Source organism: Oncorhynchus tshawytscha, linkage group LG08, assembly GCF_018296145.1.
Source record: "Oncorhynchus tshawytscha isolate Ot180627B linkage group LG08, Otsh_v2.0, whole genome shotgun sequence".
In the NCBI taxonomy this organism is placed as follows: domain Eukaryota; kingdom Metazoa; phylum Chordata; class Actinopteri; order Salmoniformes; family Salmonidae; genus Oncorhynchus; species Oncorhynchus tshawytscha.
The window spans coordinates 2,848,281-2,870,777 of NC_056436.1; the positions used below are offsets into that span (position 1 = coordinate 2,848,281).

Consider the following 22,497-nt stretch of genomic DNA (forward strand, 5'->3'; position numbering starts at 1 on the left):
ACAGGTAGTCATGGTACTGTTGTGGACAGATAGTCATGGTACTGTTGTGGACAGGTAGTCATGGTAATGGTGTGGACAGGTAGTCATGGTAATGTTGTGGACAGGTAGTCATGGTACTGTTGTGGAAAGGTAGTCATGGTACTGTTGTGGACAGGTAGTCATGGTAATGTTGTGGACAGGTAGTCATGGTACTGTTGTGGACAGGTAGTCATGGTACTGTTGTGGACAGGTAGTCATGGTACTGTTGTGGACAGATAGTCATGGTATTGTTGTGGACAGGTAGTCATGGTAATGGTGTGGACAGGTAGTCATGGTATTGTTGTGGACAGGTAGTCATGGTACTGTTGTGGACAGGTAGTCATGGTAATGTTGTGGACAGGTAGTCATGGTACTGTTGTGGACAGGTAGTCATGGTACTGTTGTGGACAGGTAGTCATGGTACTGTTGTGGACAGGTAGTCATGGTACTGTTCTGGACAGGTAGTCATGGTACTGTTGTGGACAGGTAGTCATGGTACTGTTGTGGACAGGTAGTCATGGTAATGGTGTGGACAGGTAGTCATGGTAATGTTGTGGACACGTAGTCATGGTACTGTTGTGGAAAGGTAGTCATGGTACTGTTGTGGACAGGTAGTCATGGTACTGTTGTGGACAGGTAGTCATGGTACTGTTGTGGACAGGTAGTCATGGTACTGTTGTGGAAAGGTAGTCATGGTACTGTTGTGGACAGGTAGTCATGGTACTGTTGTGCACGGGACACTGTTGACCAGGTACACTGTGTACATCTCACCTTGGCATAGGCCTTAGTCTCAGCAAACTTGATCTTGAAGTCAAACATCTCAGCTGGAGGTTGCTGCTGCTGCTCAGCTGTGGCTTCCTGCTGGCTGGTCAGCTCCCTGTTCACCTCCTGCAGGTGAGCGGTCAGCTCACGGTACTTCTTGATGGTCTGTTGATAGTCAGCTACAGTCTCCTGAGCAGCTTCCACCCGTTTCTCCGCCTCCCTGACCCTGCCTCCGCCCAGATCCAGCATCTCTCTGAGCTCCAGCTCCGTCTCTCTGGCGTTCTCCTGAAGTTCATCATTCATTTCGTTGATGGCTTCCTGTAGAAACGGACCAATCACAGAGGACAAGGTCACGCTTACGTTTTGTTTTTGTAGAGCAAAAAACCACACATCAGTGAAGATACTACGCTGTACAGACCCCATATTGTTTTTTAAACTGTATTGTTGGTTAAGGGGCTCGTAAGTAACCATTTCACTGTAAGGTCTACTACACCTGTTGTATTCAGCATTTCACTGTGAGGTCTACTACACCTGTTGTATTCAGCATTTCACTGTGAGGTCTACCTACACCTGTTGTATTCAGCATTTCACTGTGAGGTCTACTACACCTGTTGTATTCAGCATTTCACTGTGAGGTCTACCTACACCTGTTGTATTCAGCATTTCACTGTGAGGTCTACAACACCTGTTGTATTCAGCATTTCACTGTGAGGTCTACTCCACCTGTTGTATTCAGCATTTCACTGTGAGGTCTACTACACCTGTTGTATTCAGCATTTCACTGTAAGGTCTACTACACCTGTTGTATTCAGCATTTCACTGTAAGGTCTACTACACCTGTTGTATTCAGCATTTCACTGTAAGGTCTTCTACACCTGTTGTATTCAGCATTTCACGGTGAGGTCTACTACACCTGTTGTATTCAGCATTTCACTGTGAGGTCTACTACACCTGTTGTATTCAGCATTTCACTGTAAGGTCTACCTACACCTGTTGTATTCAGCATTTCACTGTAAGGTCTACTACACCTGTTGTATTCAGCATTTCACTGTAAGGTCTACTACACCTGTTGTATTCAGCATTTCACTGTAAGGTCTACTACACCTGTTGTAGTCAGCATTTCACTGTAAGGTCTACTACACCTGTTGTATTCAGCATTTCACTGTAAGGTCTACTACACCTGTTGTATTCAGCATTTCACTGTAAGGTCTACTACACCTGTTGTATTCAGCATTTCACTGTAAGGTCTACTACACCTGTTGTATTCAGCATTTCACTGTAAGGTCTACTACACCTGTTGTATTCAGCATTTCACTGTGAGGTCTACTACACCTGTTGTATTCAGCATTTCACTGTGAGGTCTACTACACCTGTTGTATTCAGCATTTCACTGTAAGGTCTACTACACCTGTTGTATTCAGCATTTCACTGTAAGGTCTACTACACCTGTTGTATTCAGCATTTCACTGTAAGGTCTACTACACCTGTTGTATTCAGCATTTCACTGTAAGGTCTACTACACCTGTTGTATTCATCATTTCACTGTAAGGTCTACTACACCTGTTGTATTCAGCATTTCACTGTAAGGTCTACTACACCTGTTGTATTCAGCATTTCACTGTAAGGTCTACTACACCTGTTGTATTCATCATTTCACTGTAAGGTCTACTACACCTGTTGTATTCAGCATTTCACTGTAAGGTCTACTACACCTGTTGTATTCAGCATTTCACTGTAAGGTCTACTACACCTGTTGTATTCAGCATTTCACTGTAAGGTCTACTACACCTGTTGTAGTCAGCATTTCACTGTAAGGTCTACTACACCTGTTGTATTCAGCATTTCACTGTAAGGTCTACTACACCTGTTGTATTCAGCATTTCACTGTAAGGTCTACTACACCTGTTGTATTCAGCATTTCACTGTAAGGTCTACTACACCTGTTGTATTCAGCATTTCACTGTAAGGTCTACTACACCTGTTGTATTCAGCATTTCACTGTAAGGTCTACTACACCTGTTGTATTCAGCATTTCACTGTGAGGTCTACTACACCTGTTGTATTCAGCATTTCACTGTGAGGTCTACTACACCTGTTGTATTCAGCATTTCACTGTGAGGTCTACTACACCTGTTGTATTCATCATTTCACTGTAAGGTCTACTACACCTGTTGTATTCAGCATTTCACTGTAAGGTCTACTACACCTGTTGTATTCAGCATTTCACTGTGAGGTCTACTACACCTGTTGTATTAAGTATTTCATTGTAAGGTCTACTACACCTGTTGTATTCAGGTGTAGTGAAATTCGGAACACAGAAATACAATGTTTATCTAAAATGTCTAGGAAGTAAACCAAATTCTAATTAAACTCCACATTTTACCCCGTTGAAAAGCATTGAAGATCATTTGAATCTGTGTCTGTCCCAGTTGGTCTGTGTCTGTCCCTGTTGGTCTGTGGTGTGTCTGTCCTAGTTGGTCTGTGTCTGTCCCAGTTGGTCTGTGGTGTGTCTGTCCCAGTTGGTCTATGGTGTGTCTGTCCCAGTTGGTCTGTGTCGTGTCTGTCCCAGTTGGTCTGTGTCTGTCCCAGTTGGTCTGTGGTGTGTCTGTCCCAGTTGGTCTGTGGTGTGTCTGTCCTAGTTGGTCTGTGTCTGTCCCAGTTGGTCTGTGGCGTGTCTGTCCCAGTTGGTCTGTGGTGTGTCTGTCCTAGTTGGTCTGTGGTGTGTCTGTCCTAGTTGGTCTGTGGTGTGTCTGTCCTAGTTGGTCTGTGGTGTGTCTGTCCCAGTTGGTCTGTGGTGTGTCTGTCCCAGTTGGTCTGTGGTGTGGCTGTCCCAGTTCATCTGTGTCTGTCCCAGTTGGTCTGTGGTGTGTCTGTTCCAGTTGGTCTGTGGTGTGTCTGTCCCAGTTGGTCTGTGGTGTGTCTGTCCTAGTTGGTCTGTGGTGTGTCTGTCCCAGTTCATCTGTGTCTGTCCCAGTTGGTCTGTGGTGTGTCTGTCCAAAGTTGGTCTGTGGTGTGTCTGTCCCAGTTGGTCTGTGGTGTGTCTGTCCCAGTTGGTCTGTGTCTGTCCTAGTTGGTCTGTGGTGTGTCTGTCCTAGTTGGTCTGTGTCTGTCCCAGTTGGTCTGTGGTGTGTCTGTCCCAGTTGGTCTGTGGTGTGTCTGTCCTAGTTGGTCTGTGTCTGTCCTAGTTGGTCTGTGGTGTGTCTGTCCTAGTTGGTCTGTGTCTGTCCCAGTTGGTCTGTGGTGTGTCTGTCCCAGTTGGTCTGTGGTGGGTCTGTCCCAGTTGGTCTGTGGTGTGTCTGTCCCAGTTGGTCTGTGTCTGTCCTAGTTGGTCTGTGTCTGTCCCAGTTGGTCTGTGGTGTGTCTGTCCCAGTTGGTCTGTGGTGTGTCTGTCCTAGTTGGTCTGTGTCTGTCCTAGTTGGTCTGTGTTGTGTCTGTCCCAGTTGGTCTGTGTCTGTCCTGGTTGGTCTGTGTCTGTCCTAGTTGGTCTGTGTCTGTCCTAGTTGGTCTGTGTCTGCCCTAGTTGGTCTGTGTCTGTCCCAGTTGGTCTGTGGTGTGTCTGTCCCAGTTGGTCTGTGGTGTGTCTGTCCTAGTTGGTCTGTGTCTGTCCTAGTTGGTCTGTGTTGTGTCTGTCCCAGTTGGTCTGTGTCTGTCCTGGTTGGTCTGTGTCTGTCCTAGTTGGTCTGTGTCTGTCCCAGTTGGTCTGTGTCTGTCCTAGTTGGTCTGTGTCTGTCCCAGTTGGTCTGTGTCTGTCCTAGTTGGTCTGTGTCTGTCCTAGTTGGTCTGTGTCTGTCCCAGTTGGTCTGTGTCTGTCCTAGTTGGTCTGTGTCTGTCCCAGTTGGTCTGTGTCTGTCCTAGTTGGTCTGTGTCTGTCCTAGTTGGTCTGTGGTGTGTTTGTCCTAGTTGGTCTGTGGTGTGTCTGTCCTAGTTGGTCTGTGTCTGTTCCAGTTGGTCTGTGGTGTGTCTGTCCTAGTTGGTCTGTGGTGTTTCTGTCCTAGTTGGTCTGTGGTGTGTCTGTCCTAGTTGGTCTGTAGTGTGTCTGTCTTAGTTGGTCTGTGGTGTGTCTGTCCTAGTTGGTCTGTGGTGTGTCTGTCCTAGTTGGTCTGCGTCTGTCCCAGTTGGGCTGTAGTGTGTCTGTCCCAGTTCATCTGTGTTGTGTCTGTCCTAGTTGGTCTGTGTCTGTCCCAGTTGGTCTGTGGTGTGTCTGTCCTAGTTGGTCTGTGTCTGTCCCAGTTGGTCTGTGTCTGTCCTAGTTGGTCTGTGTCTGTCCCAGTTGGTCTGTGGTGTGTCTGTCCTAGAAGGTCTGTGTCTGTCCTAGTTTGTCTGTGTCTGTCCCAGTTGGTCTGTGTTGTGTCTGTCCCAGTTGGTCTGTGTTGTGTCTGTCCCAGTTGGTCTGTGGTGTGTCTGACCCAGTTGGTCTGTGGTGTGTCTGTCTTAGTTGGTCTGTGTCTGTCCTGGTTGGTCTGTGGTGTGTCTGTCCTAGTTGGTCTTTGTCTGTGCCAGTTTGTCTGTGGTGTGTCTGTCCTAGTTGGTCTGTGTCTGTCCATGTTGGTCTGTGTCTGTCCTATTTGGTCTGTGTCTGTCCTAGTTGGTCTGTGGTGTGTCTGTCCCAGTTGGTCTGTGTCTGTCCCAGTTGGTCTGTGTTGTGTCTGTCCCAGTTGGTCTGTGGTGTGTCTGTCCTAGTTGGTCTTTGTCTGTGCCAGTTTGTCCGTGGTGTATCTGTCTCACCAGATCAACGACTGTCTCTCTCAGCTCTCTGACTTTCTCCTCCAGGTCTAGATTCCTCTCTGTCAGAGTCTCCACCATCTCTTCAGCTCCTAGTGCCCCATCCACCTGGAACACAGATCACAACACAACCATCAGCCCCATCAACACAACCATCAGCCCCATCAACACAACCATCAGCCCCATCAACACAACCATCAGCCCCATCAACACAACCATCAGCCCCATCAACACAACCATCAGCCCCATCAACACAACCATCAGCCCCATCCACCTGGAACACAGACCACAACACAGCCATCAGCCCCATCAACACAGCCATCAGCCCCACCCACCTGGAACACATATCACAACCATCAGCCCCATCAACACAGCCATCAGCCCCATCTACCTGGAACACATATCACAACCATCAGCCCCATCAACACAGCCATCAGCCCCATCTACCTGGAACACATATCACAACCATCAGCCCCATCAACACAGCCATCAGCCCCATCTACCTGGAACACATATCACAACCATCAGCCCCATCAACACAGCCATCAGCCCCATCTACCTGGAACACATATCACAACCATCAGCCCCATCAACACAGCCATCAGCCCCATCTACCTGGAACACATATCACAACCATCAGCCCCATCAACACAGCCATCAGCCCCATCTACCTGGAACACATATCACAACCATCAGCCCCATCAACACAGCCATCAGCCCCATCTACCTGGAACACATATCACAACCATCAGCCCCATCTACCTGGAACACATATCACAACCATCAGCCCCATCAACACAGCCGTCAGGGACTACAATTCTTCTTATTCCCTCACCAGCAGCCGTGTTAAGAGTTAAGAGTTTGTAACATAAACATTTTCCTTTACAGGAAATTTGGGGAAAGTTCCCAGAATTGTTCAACCTTATAAAAACACAGGAAAATATGTATTTTAACTGCACTGTGCCTTCAAAATAGGGAGGTCCAGGTCGTCACAAAAAAACAACATTTAGACTGCTCAACTCCGCTCACATGCTCTGCTTAGTGGTACATTAACAGGAAAGATACGACAGGCAATCAATCCAGTGGGATTGGAACGTGATAACTCAGGTGGGCGGGGCATGTGCGTTGCCACTCATCACATCATAAAGGCCACTGTGGAGAAGACAAGATACTCAGGTGGGCGGGGCATGCGCGTTGCCACTCATCACATCATAAAGGCCACTGTGGAGAAGACAAGATACTCAGGTGGGCGGGGCATGCGCGTTGCCACTCATCACATCATAAAGGCCACTGTGGAGAAGACAAGATACTCAGGTGGGCGGGGCATGCGCGTTGCCACTCATCACATCATAAAGGCCACTGTGGTGAAGACAAGATACTCAGGTGGGCGGGGCATGTGCGTTGCCACTCATCACATCATAAAGGCCACTGTGGTGAAGACAAGATACTCAGGTGGGCGGGGCATGCGCGTTGCCACTCATCACATCATAAAGGCCACTGTGGTGAAGACAAGATACTCAGGTGGGCGGGGCATGCGCGTTGCCACTCATCACATCATAAAGGCCACTGTGGTGAAGACAAGATACTCAGGTGGGCGGGGCATGCGCGTTGCCACTCATCACATCATAAAGGCCACTGTGAAGAAGACAAGATACTCAGGTGGGCGGGGCATGCGCGTTGCCACTCATCACATCATAAAGGCCACTGTGGTGAAGACAAGATACTCAGGTGGGCGGGGCATGCGCGTTGCCACTCATCACATCATAAAGGCCACTGTGGTGAAGACAAGATACTCAGGTGGGCGGGGCATGCGCGTTGCCACTCATCACATCATAAAGGCCACTGTGGTGAAGACAAGATACTCAGGTGGGCGGGGCATGCGCGTTGCCACTCATCACATCATAAAGGCCACTGTGTTGAAGACAAGATACTCAGGTGGGCGGGGCATGCGCGTTGCCACTCATCACATCATAAAGGCCACTGTGAAGAAGACAAGATACTCAGGTGGGCGGGGCATGCGCGTTGCCACTCATCACATCATAAAGGCCACTGTGGAGAAGACAAGATACTCAGGTGGGCGGGGCATGCGCGTTGCCACTCATCACATCATAAAGGCCACTGTGAAGAAGACAAGATACTCAGGTGGGCGGGGCATGCGCGTTGCCACTCATCACATCATAAAGGCCACTGTGGTGAAGACAAGATACTCAGGTGGGCGGGGCATGCGCGTTGCCACTCATCACATCATAAAGGCCACTGTGAAGAAGACAAGATACTCAGGTGGGCGGGGCATGCGCGTTGCCACTCATCACATCATAAAGGCCACTGTGGAAAAACATGTGCCCTTCTGCACCCGTTCAACATAACCTAGATGTACAGTGTGGCAAAAAAGTATTTGTAATTGGGTAATTGTGCAAGTTCTCCCACTAAAAAAGATGAGAGAGGCCTGTAATTTTCATCATAGGTATACTTCAACTTCAAGTATTGAGATAAACTTTTGTTATTGACCAAATACTTATTTTCCACCATAATCTGCAAATAAATTCATAAAAAATCCTACAATGTGATTTTCTGGATATTATTTCTCATTTTGTCTGTCATAGTTGAAGTATACCTATGATGAAAATTACAGGCCTCTCTCATCTTTTTAAGTGGGAGAACTTGCACAATTAGTGGCTGACTAAATACTTTTTGCCCCACTGTATGTGTTTGAGAGTGTGGGTTGGAGAGTGAGCTGCGTTCAGGGGATCGAGGTGTTTGAGAGTGAGGGCTGGAAGCAGACGTTACAACATCACCCAAGTAATCATCCATTTCGAGCGCAGCTGCACGCAACCCGATCGTAATGCCCGTGGTAAATTTGGTTTGACTTTGGATATCCCGATGGGGCTAATTATGAACCATCAGTAAATTACACAATGTACATGGGACATTATAAACAAGTTTAAACAGCTCAACATTTCAATGACTTAAAAACCTCAAACCTACTATAAATGGTAGAAATTCAAATACAAACTAAATATTGTCCCATTTACATTGTGTAATTTATTGACTGTCCCTAACTAGCCCCGGAGATCTTGTTTAGGGACCTACTTTGCCGCTGTCGCACACCAGCCAGCTGAAGCTAATTGGCGGATGAAGTTGGCTAGCCTAAGCCACTTCCAGACACAAGACCAGGGCCCGGTTTCGCAAAAGCATCTTAATTAAGGCTAAATTCATCGTTAGGTTTTTAGGAGCAGCGTTGTTAAAATCTCGGCGCTGTTTCCCAAAACAATCGCTATTAACGTTGCACTTGAAAACGCTCGTAATCTAACACCTGCATCGTTAGATGCTATTTTGCCCTCAAACACAGAATCAACTGGTTTTATCTCCGATAACTTCCGGACAAAGTTGACTTCAAATACACAGCTGTCTTTCCAATCGATTCAAACACTCAACGTATAAAAATATTATTCAAATGAAAACCGAGATAACAACATAATATATATATTGACATTATAATTATATAATTTTGGACTTGAGATTTTTTTTAAAGTTTCATATTAGGCAACAGTACAAAATGTCACCTTTTATTTGAGGGTATTTTGTTTTACCGTTTTTAGGGAAAAAAACTACTTTGTGTACCAAGTTCTCCCAATTTGAAGAAGTTATAAGTATTTGGACAAATAAAACCATTTTTGGTTGGCCCGGCAATAATGTACTGACTGGTTCAGTAATTGAAGTTGGAAATTCAAACATTGCAGATTGTAAAATATATTTTCAATGCAACAGTATACTAATCAGCAACCAATTGATAAAAATAAATAATTATACAACTGTCATGTATAGCCAGAGCCTGCATGAGCCGTCCTCGCGCTCTTTCCCAGCTTGGATAGAAAGTTTAGTGCGGTATATAAAATCAGCCTATTCATTCCCACAGTCCATGACACATTTTGGCTCCAAAGAGCCAACATGGCTCACTGTATACCCGGCCCATTTTTGGTGAATAACACAACCATCTAAGGGGTTTTTAATCTGTCGTACAACCCATTTGAAATGCACCTGCACTTTTTTGTCTCTAGGATTGGTCCGTTTGGCTCCAGGATCGGTCCGTTTGGCTCCAGGATCGGTCCGTTTGTCTCTAGGATCGGTCCGTTTGTCTCTAGGATCGGTCCGTTTGGCTCCAGGATCGGTCCGTTTGGCTCTAGGATCGGTCCCGGTTGGCTCTAGGATCGGTCCGTTTGACTCCAGGATCGGTCCGTTTGTCTCTAGGATCGGTCTGTTTGTCTCTAGGATCGGTCCGTTTGGCTCTAGGATCGGTCCGTTTGGCTCTAGGCTCGGTCCGTTTGGCTCTAGGATCGTTTGTCTCTAGGATCGGTCCGTTTGCACTAGGATCGGTCCGTTTGTCTCCAGGATTGTTTGTCTCTAGGATCGGTCCGTTTGGCTCTAGGATCGGTCTGTTTGGCTCTAGGATGGTTTGTCTCCAGGATCGGTCCGTTTGGCTCTAGGATCGGTCCGTTTGGTTCTAGGATCGTTTGTTTCCAGGATCGGCCCGTTTGGCTCTTGGATCGGTCCGTTTGGCTCTAGGATCGTTTGTCTCCAGGATCGGTCCGTTTGGCTCTAGGATCGGTCCGTTTGGTTCTAGGATCGTTTGTTTCCAGGATCGGCCCGTTTTTCTCTTGGATCGGTCCGTTTGGCTCTAGGATCGTTTGTCTCCAGGATCGGTCCGTTTGTCTCCAGGATCGGTCCGTTTGTCTCTAGGATCGGTCCGTTTGTCTCTAGGATCGGTCCGTTTGTCTCTAGGATCGGTCCCGGTTGGCTCTAGGATCGGTCCGTTTGACTCCAGGATCGGTCCGTTTGTCTCTAGGATCGGTCTGTTTGTCTCTAGGATCGGTCCGTTTGACTCTAGGATCGGTCCGTTTGGCTCTAGGCTCGGTCCGTTTGGCTCTAGGATCGTTTGTCTCTAGGATCGGTCCGTTTGCACTAGGATCGGTCCGTTTGTCTCCAGGATTGTTTGTCTCTAGGATCGGTCCGTTTGGCTCTAGGATCGGTCCGTTTGGCTCTAGGATCGTTTGTCTCTAGGATCGGTCCGTTTGCACTAGGATCGGTCCGTTTGTCTCCAGGATTGTTTGTCTCTAGGATCGGTCCGTTTGGCTCTAGGATCGGTCCGTTTGGCTCTAGGATGGTTTGTCTCCAGGATCGGTCCGTTTGGCTCTAGGATCGGTCCGTTTGGTTCTAGGATCGTTTGTTTCCAGGATCGGCCCGTTTTTCTCTTGGATCGGTCCGTTTGTCTCTAGGATCGTTTGTCTCCAGGATCGGTCCGTTTGTCTCCAGGATCGGTCCGTTTGTCTCTAGGATCGGTCCGTTTGTCTCTAGGATCGGTCCGTTTGTCTCTAGGATCGGTCTGTTTGTCTCTAGGATCGGTCCGTTTGGCTCTAGGCTCGGTCCGTTTGGCTCTAGGATCGTTTGTCTCTAGACTCGGTCCGTTTGGCTCTAGGATCGTTTGTCTCTAGGATCGGTCCGTTTGGCTCCAGGATCGGTCCGTTTGGCTCCAGGATCGGTCCGTTTGGCTCCAGGATCGGTCCGTTTGGCTCCAGGATCGGTCCGTTTCTCAATAGGATCGGTCCGTTTGGCTCTAGGATCGGTCCGTTTGGCTCTAGGATCGGTCCGTTTTGCTCTATGATCGGTCTGTCTGTTTGGCTCTAGGATCGTTTGTCTCCAGGATCGGTCCGTTTGTCTCTAGGATCGGTCCGTTTGTCTCCAGGATCGGTCCGTTTGTCTCTAGGATCTGTCCGTTTGACTCTAGGATCGGTCCGTTTGGCTCTAGGATCGGTCCGTTTGTCTCTAGGATTGGTCCGTTTGTCTCCAGGATCGTTTGTCTCTAGGATTGGTCCGTTTGGCTCTAGGATCGGTCCGTTTGGCTCTAGGATCGTTTGTCTCCAGGATCGGACCGTTTGGCTCTAGGATCGTTTGTCTCCAGGATCGGTCCGTTTGTCTCTAGGATCGGTCCGTTTGGCTCTAGGATCGTTTGTCTCAAGGATCGGTCCGTTTGTCTCCAGGATCGGTCCGTTTGGCTCCAGGATCGGTCCGTTTGTCTCTAGGATCGGTCCGTTTGTCTCCAGGATCGGTCCGTTTGTCTCCAGGATCGGTCCGTTTGTCTCCAGGATCGGTCCGTTTGTCTCCAGGATCGGTCCGTTTGTCTCTAGGATCTGTCCGTTTGACTCTAGGATCGGTCCGTTTGGCTCTAGGATCGGTCCGTTTGTCTCTAGGATTGGTCCGTTTGTCTCCAGGATCGTTTGTCTCTAGGATTGGTCCGTTTGGCTCTAGGATCGGTCCGTTTGGCTCTAGGATCGTTTGTCTCCAGGATCGGTCCGTTTGGCTCTAGGATCGGTCCGTTTGGCTCTAGGATCGTTTGTCTCCAGGATCGGTCCGTTTGTCTCTAGGATCGGTCCGTTTGGCTCTAGGATCGTTTGTCTCCAGGATCGGTCCGTTTGTCTCCAGGATCGGGTCCGTTTGTCTCCAGGATCGGTCCGTTTGTCTCTAGGATCGGTCCGTTTGTCTCTAGGATCGGTCCTTTTGTCTCTAGGATCGGTCCGTTTGTCTCCAGGATCGTTTGTCTCTAGGATCGGTCCGTTTGGCTCTAGGATCAGTCCGTTTGGCTCTAGGATCGTTTGTCTCCAGGATCGGTCTGTTTGGCTCTAGGATCGGTCTGTTTGGCTCTAGGATCGGTCAGTTTGGCTCTAGGATCGGTCCGTTTGTCTCCAGGATCGGTCTGTTTGTCTCTAGGATCGGTCCGTTTTGCTCTAGAATTGTTTGTCTCCAGGATCGGTCCGTTTGTCTCCAGGATCGGTCCGTTTGGTTCTAGGATCGGTCCGTTTGTCTCCAGGATCGGTCCGTTTGTCTCCAGGATCGGTCCGTTTGGCTCTAGGATCGGTCTGTTTGGCTCTAGGATCGGTCCGTTTGGCTCAAGGATCGGTCTGTCCGTTTGGCTCTAGGATCGTTTGTCTCCAGGATCGGTCCGTTTGTCTCTAGGATCGGTTCGTTTGGCTCTAGGATCGGTCCGTTTGGCTCTAGGTTCGTTTGGCTCCAGGATCGGTCCGTTTGGCTCTAGGATCGGTCCGTTTGGCTCTAGGATCGTTTGGTTCTAGGATCGGTCCGTTTGTCTCCAGGATCGGTCCGTTTGTCTCCAGGATCGGTCCGTTTGGCTCTAGGATCGGTCTGTTTGGCTCTAGGATCGGTCCGTTTGGCTCAAGGATCGGTCTGTCCGTTTGGCTCTAGGATCGTTTGTCTCCAGGATCGGTCCGTTTGTCTCTAGGATCGGTTCGTTTGGCTCTAGGATCGGTCCGTTTGGCTCTAGGATCGTTTGTCTCCAGGATCGGTCCGTTTGGTTCTAGGATCAGTCCGTTTGTCTCTAGGATCGGTCCGTTTGGCTCTAGGATCGGTCAGTTTGTCTCTAGGATCGGTCCGTTTGGCTCTAGGATCAGTCCGTTTGGCTCTAGGATCGTTTGTCTCCAGGATCGGTCCGTTTGGTTCTAGGATCGGTCCGTTTGTCTCTAGGATCGGTCCGTTTTGCCCTAGGATCAGTCCGTTTGGCTCTAGGATCGGTCCGTTTGTCTCCAGGATCGGTCCGTTTGTCTCCAGGATCGGTCCGTTTGTCTCCAGGATCAGTCCGTTTGTCTCTAGGATCGGTCCGTTTGTCTCTAGGATCGGTCCGTTTGTCTCTAGGATCGGTCCGTTTGTCTCCAGGATCGTTTGTCTCTAGGATCGGTCCGTTTGGCTCTAGGATCGGTCCGTTTGGCTCTAGGATCGTTTGTCTCCAGGATCGGTCCGTTTGGCTCTAGGATCGGTCCGTTTGGCTCTAGGATAATTTGTCTCCAGGATCGGTCCGTTTGTCTCTAGGATCGGTCCGTTTTGCTCTAGAATTGTTTGTCTCCAGGATCGGTCCGTTTGTCTCCAGGATCGGTCCATTTGGTTCTAGGATCGGTCCGTTTGTCTCCAGGATCGGTCCGTTTGTCTCCAGGATCGGTCCGTTTGTCTCCAGGATCGGTCCGTTTGGCTCTAGGATCGGTCCGTTTGGCTCTAGGATCGGTCCGTTTGGCTCCAGGATCGGTCCGTTTGGCTCTAGGATCGGTCCGTTTGGCTCCAGGATCGGTCCGTTTGGCTCTAGGATCGGTCCATTTGGCTCTAGGATCGGTCCGTTTGGCTCTAGGATCGTTTGGTTCTAGGATCGGTCCGTTTGTCTCTAGGATCGGTCCGTTTGGCTCTAGGATCGGTCCGTTTGACTCTAGGTTCGTTTGTCTCCAGGATCGTTCTGTTTGGCTCTAGGATCGGTCCGTTTGGCTCTAGGTCCGTTTGTCTCTAGGATCGGTCCGTTTGTCTCTAGGATCTGTCTGTTTGGCTCTAGGATCGGTCCGTTTGGCTCTAGGATCGGTCCGTTTGGCTCTAGGATCGTTTGTCTCCAGGATCGGTCCGTTTGGTTCTAGGATCAGTCCGTTTGTCTCTAGGATCGGCCCGTTTGGCTCTAGGATCGGTCCGTTTGGCTCTAGGATCGGTCTGTCCGTTTGGCTCTAGGATCGTTTGTCTCCAGGATCGGTCTGTTTGTCTCTAGGATCGGTCCGTTTGTCTAACACGATAACACGATATGTTCAGTTGAAGTCGGAAGTTTACATACACCTTAGCCAAATACATTTAAACTCTGTTTTTCACAATTCCTGACATTTAATCCTAGTAAAAATTCCCTGTCTTTGGTCATTTATGATCACCACTTTATTTTAAGAATGTGAAATGTCAGAATAATAGTAGAGAGAATGATTTATTTCAGCTTTTATTTCTTTCATCACATTCCCAGTGGGTCATAGGTTTACATACACTCAATTAGTATTTGGTAGCATTGCCTTGAAATTGTTTATCTTGGGTCAAACAGTTTGGGTAGCCTTCCACAAGCTTCCCACAATAAGTTGGGTTTTGGCCCATTCCTCCTGACAGAGCTGGTGTAACTGAGTCAGGTAAGTAGGCCTCCATGCTCGCACACATTTTTCAGTTCTGCCCACAAATTTTCTATGGGATTGAGGTCAGGGCTTTATGATGGCCACTCCAATACCTTGACTTTGTTGTCGTTAAGCCATTTTGCCACAACTTTGGAAGTATGCTTGGGGTCATTGTCCATTTGGAAGACACATGTGCGACCAAGCTTTAATTCCTGACTGATGTCTTGAGATGTTGCTTCATTATAACCACATAATTTTCATCCCTCATGATGCCATCTATTTTGTGAAGGCACTGAGTTTGAAGGTAGGCCTTGAAATACATCCACAGGTACACCTCCAAGTGGCTCAAATGATGTCAATTAGCCTATCAGAAGCTTCTAAAGCCATGACATAATTTTCTGGCATTTTCCAAGCTGTTTAAAGGCACAGTCAACTTAGTGTATGTAAACTCCTGACCCACTGGAATTGTGATACAGTGAATTATAAGTGAAATAATCTGTCTGTAAACAATTGTTGGAAAAATGACTTGTGTCATGCACAAAGTAGATGTCCTAACCGACTTGCCAAAACTATAGTTTGTTAACAAAACATTTGTGGAGTGGTTGAAAAACGAGTTTTAATGACTCCAACCTAAATGTATGTAAACTTCCGACTTCAACTGTATAATATAATCTTGATGTTGTCATCATTTATATCAAATGGGGAAATTTAAGCTACCCTGTCTGACTCAACGCTGTCAGGGCTATCAGTCTCATCACACGTAGGCCAACAGAAGGGGGAGGGGGGGTTGATGACATCAGCGCTGCTGGGCATCAGCTTGGAGGAGGAGGAAGAGGAGGGTATTTTGATTACCTTACTGAGGGCATAACTGAACTGCTTGTATTCAACCATATTCCCAGTCACCAGTCGCCATGGTTTAAATGCGGTGGTTTGTGCTTTCGGTTTTGTGATGAATACTGCCATCTATCCACGGTTCTTGGTTTGGGTAGGTTTTAATAGTGACAGTGTGAACAACATCCCCTATACACCTTCCTGATGAACTTAGTCACTGTTTTAGTGTATATGTCTATGTTATTCTCAGAGGAAATCTGGAACAAGTCCCAGTCTGCTTGATCAAAGCAGTCTTGAAGCATGGATTCCGATTGGTCAGACCAGTGTTGACAATACCTTAGCACAGGTACTTCCTGTTTGAATTTCTGCCTATTTTAAGCAAAATGGAGTCGTGATCTGATTTGCCGAAGGGAGGGCCTTGTAGCCATCCCGGATTCCGTAACAACGAAGAGTTTTCTTGAAGTGCGAGGCAATGTGTTGATAGAACTTTGGGCCTTGTAGACATCCCTGGAAGGGAGAGTAACACCAGAGAGTTTTTGAAGTGCGAGTACTACAGGCAATGTGTTGATAGAACTTTGGTTGCGTTTTCCTCAGCTCTTCTTTATTAGCCTCAGTTATAGTAAAGGATATGATACTTCCAGTTTGCACAAGGTCCAGTGTAGTTCCTTGTCGTGGTATCGGCTTGAGGGGGAATATACACAGCTGTGACGATAACCGAGGATAATTATCTCGGGAGGTAATGCGGTCGGCATTTGATTGTGAGGTATTCTAGGTCGGGTGAACAAAAGGACTTGGGTTCCTGTATCTTATCACAATCACACCATCAATGAGTGAGAAGACCTGAAATAGACAAGATGGCAGCATAGACTGTTCTCTCTGCTACCGCATGGCAAGTCTAGGTCCAAGAGGCTTCTAAACAGCTTCTTCCCAAGCCATAAGACACCTGAACATCTAATCAAAGGATACCCAGACTATTTGCATTACCCCCCTTCTATGCTGCTGCTACTCTCTGTTATTATCTATGCAAAATCACTTTAATAACTCTACCTACATGTACATATGACCTTCATTACCTCGACTACGAGGTGCCCAGCACATTGACTCTGTACAAGTACACTCTGTATATAGCCTCCACATTGACTCTGTACCGTAATACCCTGTATATAGCCTCCACATTGACTCTGTACCGTAATACTCTGTATATAGCCTCCACATTGACTCTGTACTGGTACCCCCTGTATATAGCCTTCACACTGACTCTGTACCGTAATACACTGTATATAGCCTCCACATTGACTCTGTACCGTAACACCCTGTATATAGCCTCCACATTGACTCTGTACCGTAACACCCTGTATATAGCCTCCACATTGACTCTGTACCGTAATACCCTGTATATAGCCTCCACATTGACTCTGTACCGTAATACCCTGTATATAGCCTCCACATTGACTCTGTACCGTAATACCCTGTATATAGCCTCCACATTGACTCTGTACCGGTACCCCCTGTATATAGCCTCCACACTGACTCTGTACCGTAATACCCTGTATATAGCCTCCACATTGACTCTGTACCGTAATACCCTGTATATAGCCTCCACATTGACTCTGTACCGTAATACCCTGTATATAGCCTCCACATTGACTCTGTACCCGTAACACCCTGTATATAGCCTCCACATTGACTCTGTACCGTAATACCCTGTATATAGCCTCCACATTGACTCTGTACCGTAATACCCTGTATATAGCCTCCACATTGACTCTGTACTGGTACCCCCTGTATATAGCCTCCACACTGACTCTGTACCGTAATACCCTGTATATAGCCTCCACATTGACTCTGTACCGTAATACCCTGTATAAAGCCTCCACATTGACTCTGTACCGTAATACCCTGTATATAGCCTCCACATTGACTCTGTACCGTAATACCCTGTATATAGCCTCCACATTGACTCTGTACCGTAATACCCTGTATATAGCCTCCACATTGACTCTGTACCGTAATACCCTGTATATAGCCTCCACATTGACTCTGTACCGTAATACCCTGTATATAGCCTCCACATTGACTCTGTACCGTAACACCCTGTATATAGCCTCCACATTGACTCTGTACCGTAATACCCTGTATATAGCCTCCACATTGACTCTGTACCGTAATACCCTGTATATAGCCTCCACATTGACTCTGTACCGTAATACCCTGTATATAGCCTCCACATTGACTCTGTACCGTAATACCCTGTATATAGCCTCCACATTGACTCTGTACCGTAATACCCTGTATATAGCCTCCACATTGACTCTGTACCGTAATACCCTGTATATAGCCTCCACATTGACTCTGTACCGTAATACCCTGTATATAGCCTCCACATTGACTCTGTACCGTAATACCCTGTATATAGCCTCCACATTGACTCTGTACCGTAATACCCTGTATATAGCCTCCACATTGACTCTGTACCGTAATACCCTGTATATAGCCTCCACATTGACTCTGTACCGTAATACCCTGTATATAGTCTCCACATTGACTCTGTACCGTAATACCCTGTATATAGCCTCCACATTGTTATTTTACTGCTGCTCTTTAATGATTTTTTACTTTCATTTCTTACTTTTATTTAGGTATTTTCTTAAAACTGTATTGTTGGTTAAGGGCTTGTAAGTCAAAATTTCACTGTATTCGACACGTGACAAATACAAATTTGGTTTGATTTGCTACACCAAACAGTACCTATCCTGTAACTCCCAGTCATGGAAACCAAAAATATTTGGTTAAATCACATTATCTGGTGTAACAATCTGTAGCTGTGATTTTGGGCAGATCCATGGTAAGAAATGTGACTGTTCCTGGTGCAGAAACAATGTCCTATCACGGAGCTCGAGTAAATGACATTCCTAAGATGGTCCTGAATGGACTACGTCAGGACATGGACATTGATTCTATCAAAGTCCATGTGGGTTTTAATGACATTATGAAGGGCAGCTCTGAACAGTTGAAACTGGATTTTAAAGAGTTGATTGACTCTCTGCTAGACACTAATAAAAGACCCTTCATATCTGGCCCTGTGCCCTTCTCTGAATCGTGGCATTGAATGCTTCAGCAGGATCCTTTCTCTTCACAACTGGCTACGTGATTATTGCAGCTCAATGAGCGTAACTTTTGTTGACAATTTTGATACCCTTTGGAAACAAAATGTTTTATAAGGTGGATGGGATCCACCCAAATCATCTGGGTTCCTGGATCCTTTCACAGCATTATAAGGCTGTGTTGAGACAATGACTTATCAATGACCCAAGTCCAGTTCAGTTAATCCCTACCATTGTGTCGCTGAGTCATCATAATGCTTCAGCAAAATGTACATTATCCCAGGGACGTTGGAAGACACAATGTAAGGAACCTAATGTATGTCCCTCTAACTGAAATCAAATCAAATTTTATTGTCACATGCGCCGAATACAACAGCTGTAGACCTTACAGTTATATTCTTACTTACGAGCCCCTAACCAACAGTGCAGTTTAAAACAATATGAATAAGAATAAGAGAGAAAAGTAACAAGTAATTAAAGAGCAGCAGTAAAATAACAACATATACAAGGGGGTGCCGGTACAGAGTCAATGTGCACCTGTTAGTGGAGGTAGTATGTACATGTAGGTAGAGTAGGTAGAGTAGTAGGTAGAGTTAATTAAAGTGACTATGCATAGATGACAACAGAGAGTGGCAGTGGTGTGGAGAGGGGAGGGGGGGGGCAATACAAATAGTCTGGGTATCCATTTGACTAGATGTTCAGGAGTCTTATAAACTTAAACTTAAACTATAGGCTGTCTCGTTGTTGTCAGTGATCAGGCCTACCACTGTTGTGTCATCAGCAAATTGAGTGATGATGTTGGAGTCGTGCTTGGCCGTGCAGTCATGGGTGAACAGGGAGTAGGGAGTAGAGGAGGGGACTGAGCACGCACCCCTGGGGGCCCCGTGTTGAGGATCAGCGTGGCGGATGTGTTGTTACCTACCCTTATCACCTGGGGGTGTTTAGTCCCAGAGTCCTTAGCTTGTTGATGACCTTTGAAGGCACTATGGTATTGAACGCTGAGCTGTAGTCAATGAATAGTATTCTCACATAGGTGTTCCTTTTGTCCAGGTGGGAAAGGGCAGTGTGGAGTGCAATAGAGATTGCATCATCTGTGGATCTGTTGGGGCAGTATGCAAATTGTAGTGGGTCTAGGGTTTCTGGGATGATGGTGTTGATGTGAGCCATGACCAGCCTTTTAAAGCACTTCCTGGCTACAGACGTGAGTGCTATGGGTCTGTAGTCATTTAGGCAGGTTAGCTTAGTGTTCTTGGGCACAGGCACTATGGTGGTCTGCATAGCGGGATTTCTTATAAGTTTCTGGGTTAAAGTCCCGCTCTTTGAAAGCGGAAGTTCTAGCCTTTAGCTCAGTGCAGATGTTGCCTGTAATCCATGGCTTCTGGTTGGGGTATGTACGGTCACTGTGGGGATGACATCATCGATGCACTTATTGATGAAGCCAATGACACATGTGGTGTACTCCTCAATGGACTTAAGTTTCCCTGCATTAAAGTCTCCGGCCACTAGGAGCGCCACCTCTGGGTGGGCGTTTTCTTGTTTGCTTATGGCGGAATACAGCTCATTCAATGCAGTCTTAGTGCCAACCTCAGTCTGTGGTGGTACAGTGCCTTGCGAAAGTATTCGGCCCCCTTGAACTTTGCGACCTTTTGCCACATTTCAGGCTTCAAACATAAAGATATAAAACTGTATTTTTTTGTGAAGAATCAACAACAAGTGGGACACAATCATGAAGTGGAACGACATTTATTGGACATTTCAAACTTTTTTAACAAATCAAAAACTGAAAAATTGGGCGTGCAAAATTATTCAGCCCCCTTAAGTTAATACTTTGTAGCGCCACCTTTTGCTGCGATTACAGCTGTAAGTCGCTTGGGGTATGTCTCTATCAGTTTTGCACATCGAGAGACTGACATTTTTTGGGACAAATTATTCCCTAAACCCTAAACCTCAACTGAATCTTGTAATAAATAATGTGGAAATTGAGCAAGTTGAGGTGACTAAACTGTTTGGAGTAACCCTGGATTGTAAACTGTAATGGTCAAACCATATTGATACAACAGTAGCTAAGATGGGGAGAAGTCTGTCCATATTAAAGCGCTGCTCTGCCTTCTTAACAACACTATCAACAAGGCAGGTCCTACAGGCCCTAGTTTCTACCTTCTTAACAACACTATCAACAAGGCAGGTCCTACAGGCCCTAGTTTCTACCTTCTTAACGACACTATCAACAAGGCAGGTCCTACAGGCCCTAGTTTCTACCTTCTTAACAACACTATCAACAAGGCAGGTCCTACAGGCCCTAGTTTCTACCTTCTTAACAGCACTATCAACAAGGCAGGTCCTACAGTCCCTAGTTTTGTCGCACCTGGACTACTGTTCAGTCGTGTGGTCAGGTGCCACAAAAAAGGACTTAGGAAAATTGCATTTGGCTCAGGACAAGGCAGCACGGCTGGCCCTTGGATGTACACAGATAGCTAATATTAATAATATGCATGTCAATCTCTACTGGCTCAAAGTGGAGGAGAGATTGACTTCATCACTATTTGTATTTGTGAGAGGTATTGACATGTTGAATTCACCGAGCTGTCTGTCTAAACTACTGGCACACAGCTCAGACACCCATTCATACCCCACAAGACATGCCACCAGAGGTCTCTTCACAGTCCCCAAGTCCAGAACAGACTATGGGAGGCACACAGTACTACATAGAGCCATGACTACATGGAACTCTATTCCACATCAGGTAACTGATACAGCAGTAGAATCAGATTTTTAAAAAGCAGGTAAAAATACACCTGTGAAGAAACACTAAATGATATATAATAAAAACAAATACAAACACACAGGAAGCTGTCATAGGGTGTATCATTCAGCTCGGGAAGCCCTGACCGCCTTACTTCTGGGCAATTATTAAACACATCTCACTGTCCTAGAAAGACCTGATGGAAAACAAGCCCAGGGTGACATTCCCCATGAAAACGTAGATGAACCTTATAACCATGTGCTGTTTGCTGACCTGTTCTTTGAGTTCATCGATGGTCCTCTCGGCCAGTTTCATCTCCTCCTGGAGTTTCTCTCTCTGAGTCCTCAGGGTGTCCAGCTCTGTGCTCTTCCTCTCTGTCTGCTTCTGGAGCTTCACATGTTCCTGTTTCTCCGACACAGACAGGTCACGCATCCTGACACAGAGACAAGGTATTTATTTTATTTTATTTATTGAAACTTTATTTTAACTCGGCAAGTCAGTTAAGAACAAATTCTTATTTACAATGAAGGTCTAGGAACAGTGGGTTAACTGCCTTGTTCAGGGGCAGAACGACAGATTTTTACCTTGTCAGCTTAGGGATTCGATGTTGCAACTTTTTGGTTACTGGCCCAACGCTCTAGCCACTAGGCTTCCTGCCACCCCTACACTTTAACCACTAGGCTACCTGCCACCCCTACACTTTAACCACTAGGCTACCTGCCACCCCTACACTTTAACCACTAGGCTTCCTGCCACCCCTACACTCTAACCACTAGGCTACCTGCCTCCCCTACACTTTAACCACTAGGCTACCTGCCACCCCTACACTCTAACCACTAGGCTACCTGCCACCCCTACACTTTAACCACTAGGCTTACCTGCCACCCTACACTCTAACCACTAGGCTTCCTGCCACCCCTACACTTTAACCACTAGGCTCCTGCCACCTCTACACTTTAACCACTAGGCTTCCTGCCTCCCCTACACTTTAACCACTAGGCTTCCTGCCACCCCTACACTTTAACCACTAGGCTTCCTGCCACCCCTACACTTTAACCATTAGGCTTCCTGCCACCCCTACACTTTAACCACTAGGCTACCTGCCACCCCTACACTTTAACCACTAGGCTTCCTGCCACCCCTACACTTTAGAGAATGCTGTTCATCGACTACAGCTCGGCATTCAACACCATAGTACCCTCCAAGCTCGTCATCAAGCTCGAGACCCTGGGTCTCGACCCCGCCCTGCAACTGGGTACTGGACTTCCTGACGGGCCGCCCCAGGTGGTGAGGGTAGGGCAACATCTCCTCCCCGCTGATCCTTAACACTGGGGCCCCACAAGGGTGCGTTCTG

General features: G+C 47.0%; 1 protein-coding gene across 1 annotated transcript in view; it reads right to left on the reverse strand.

Moving 5' to 3' along the window:
* The window catches only part of LOC112263958 (dynactin subunit 1), a 77,750-nt gene that overhangs the window by 33,207 nt on the left and 22,046 nt on the right, over nt 1–22,497 (reverse strand). The window contains 3 exon segments of the mRNA XM_042325064.1: nt 790–1,098; nt 5,506–5,610; nt 21,417–21,576. Coding sequence (XP_042180998.1) covers nt 790–1,098; nt 5,506–5,610; nt 21,417–21,576 — 574 coding nt within the window.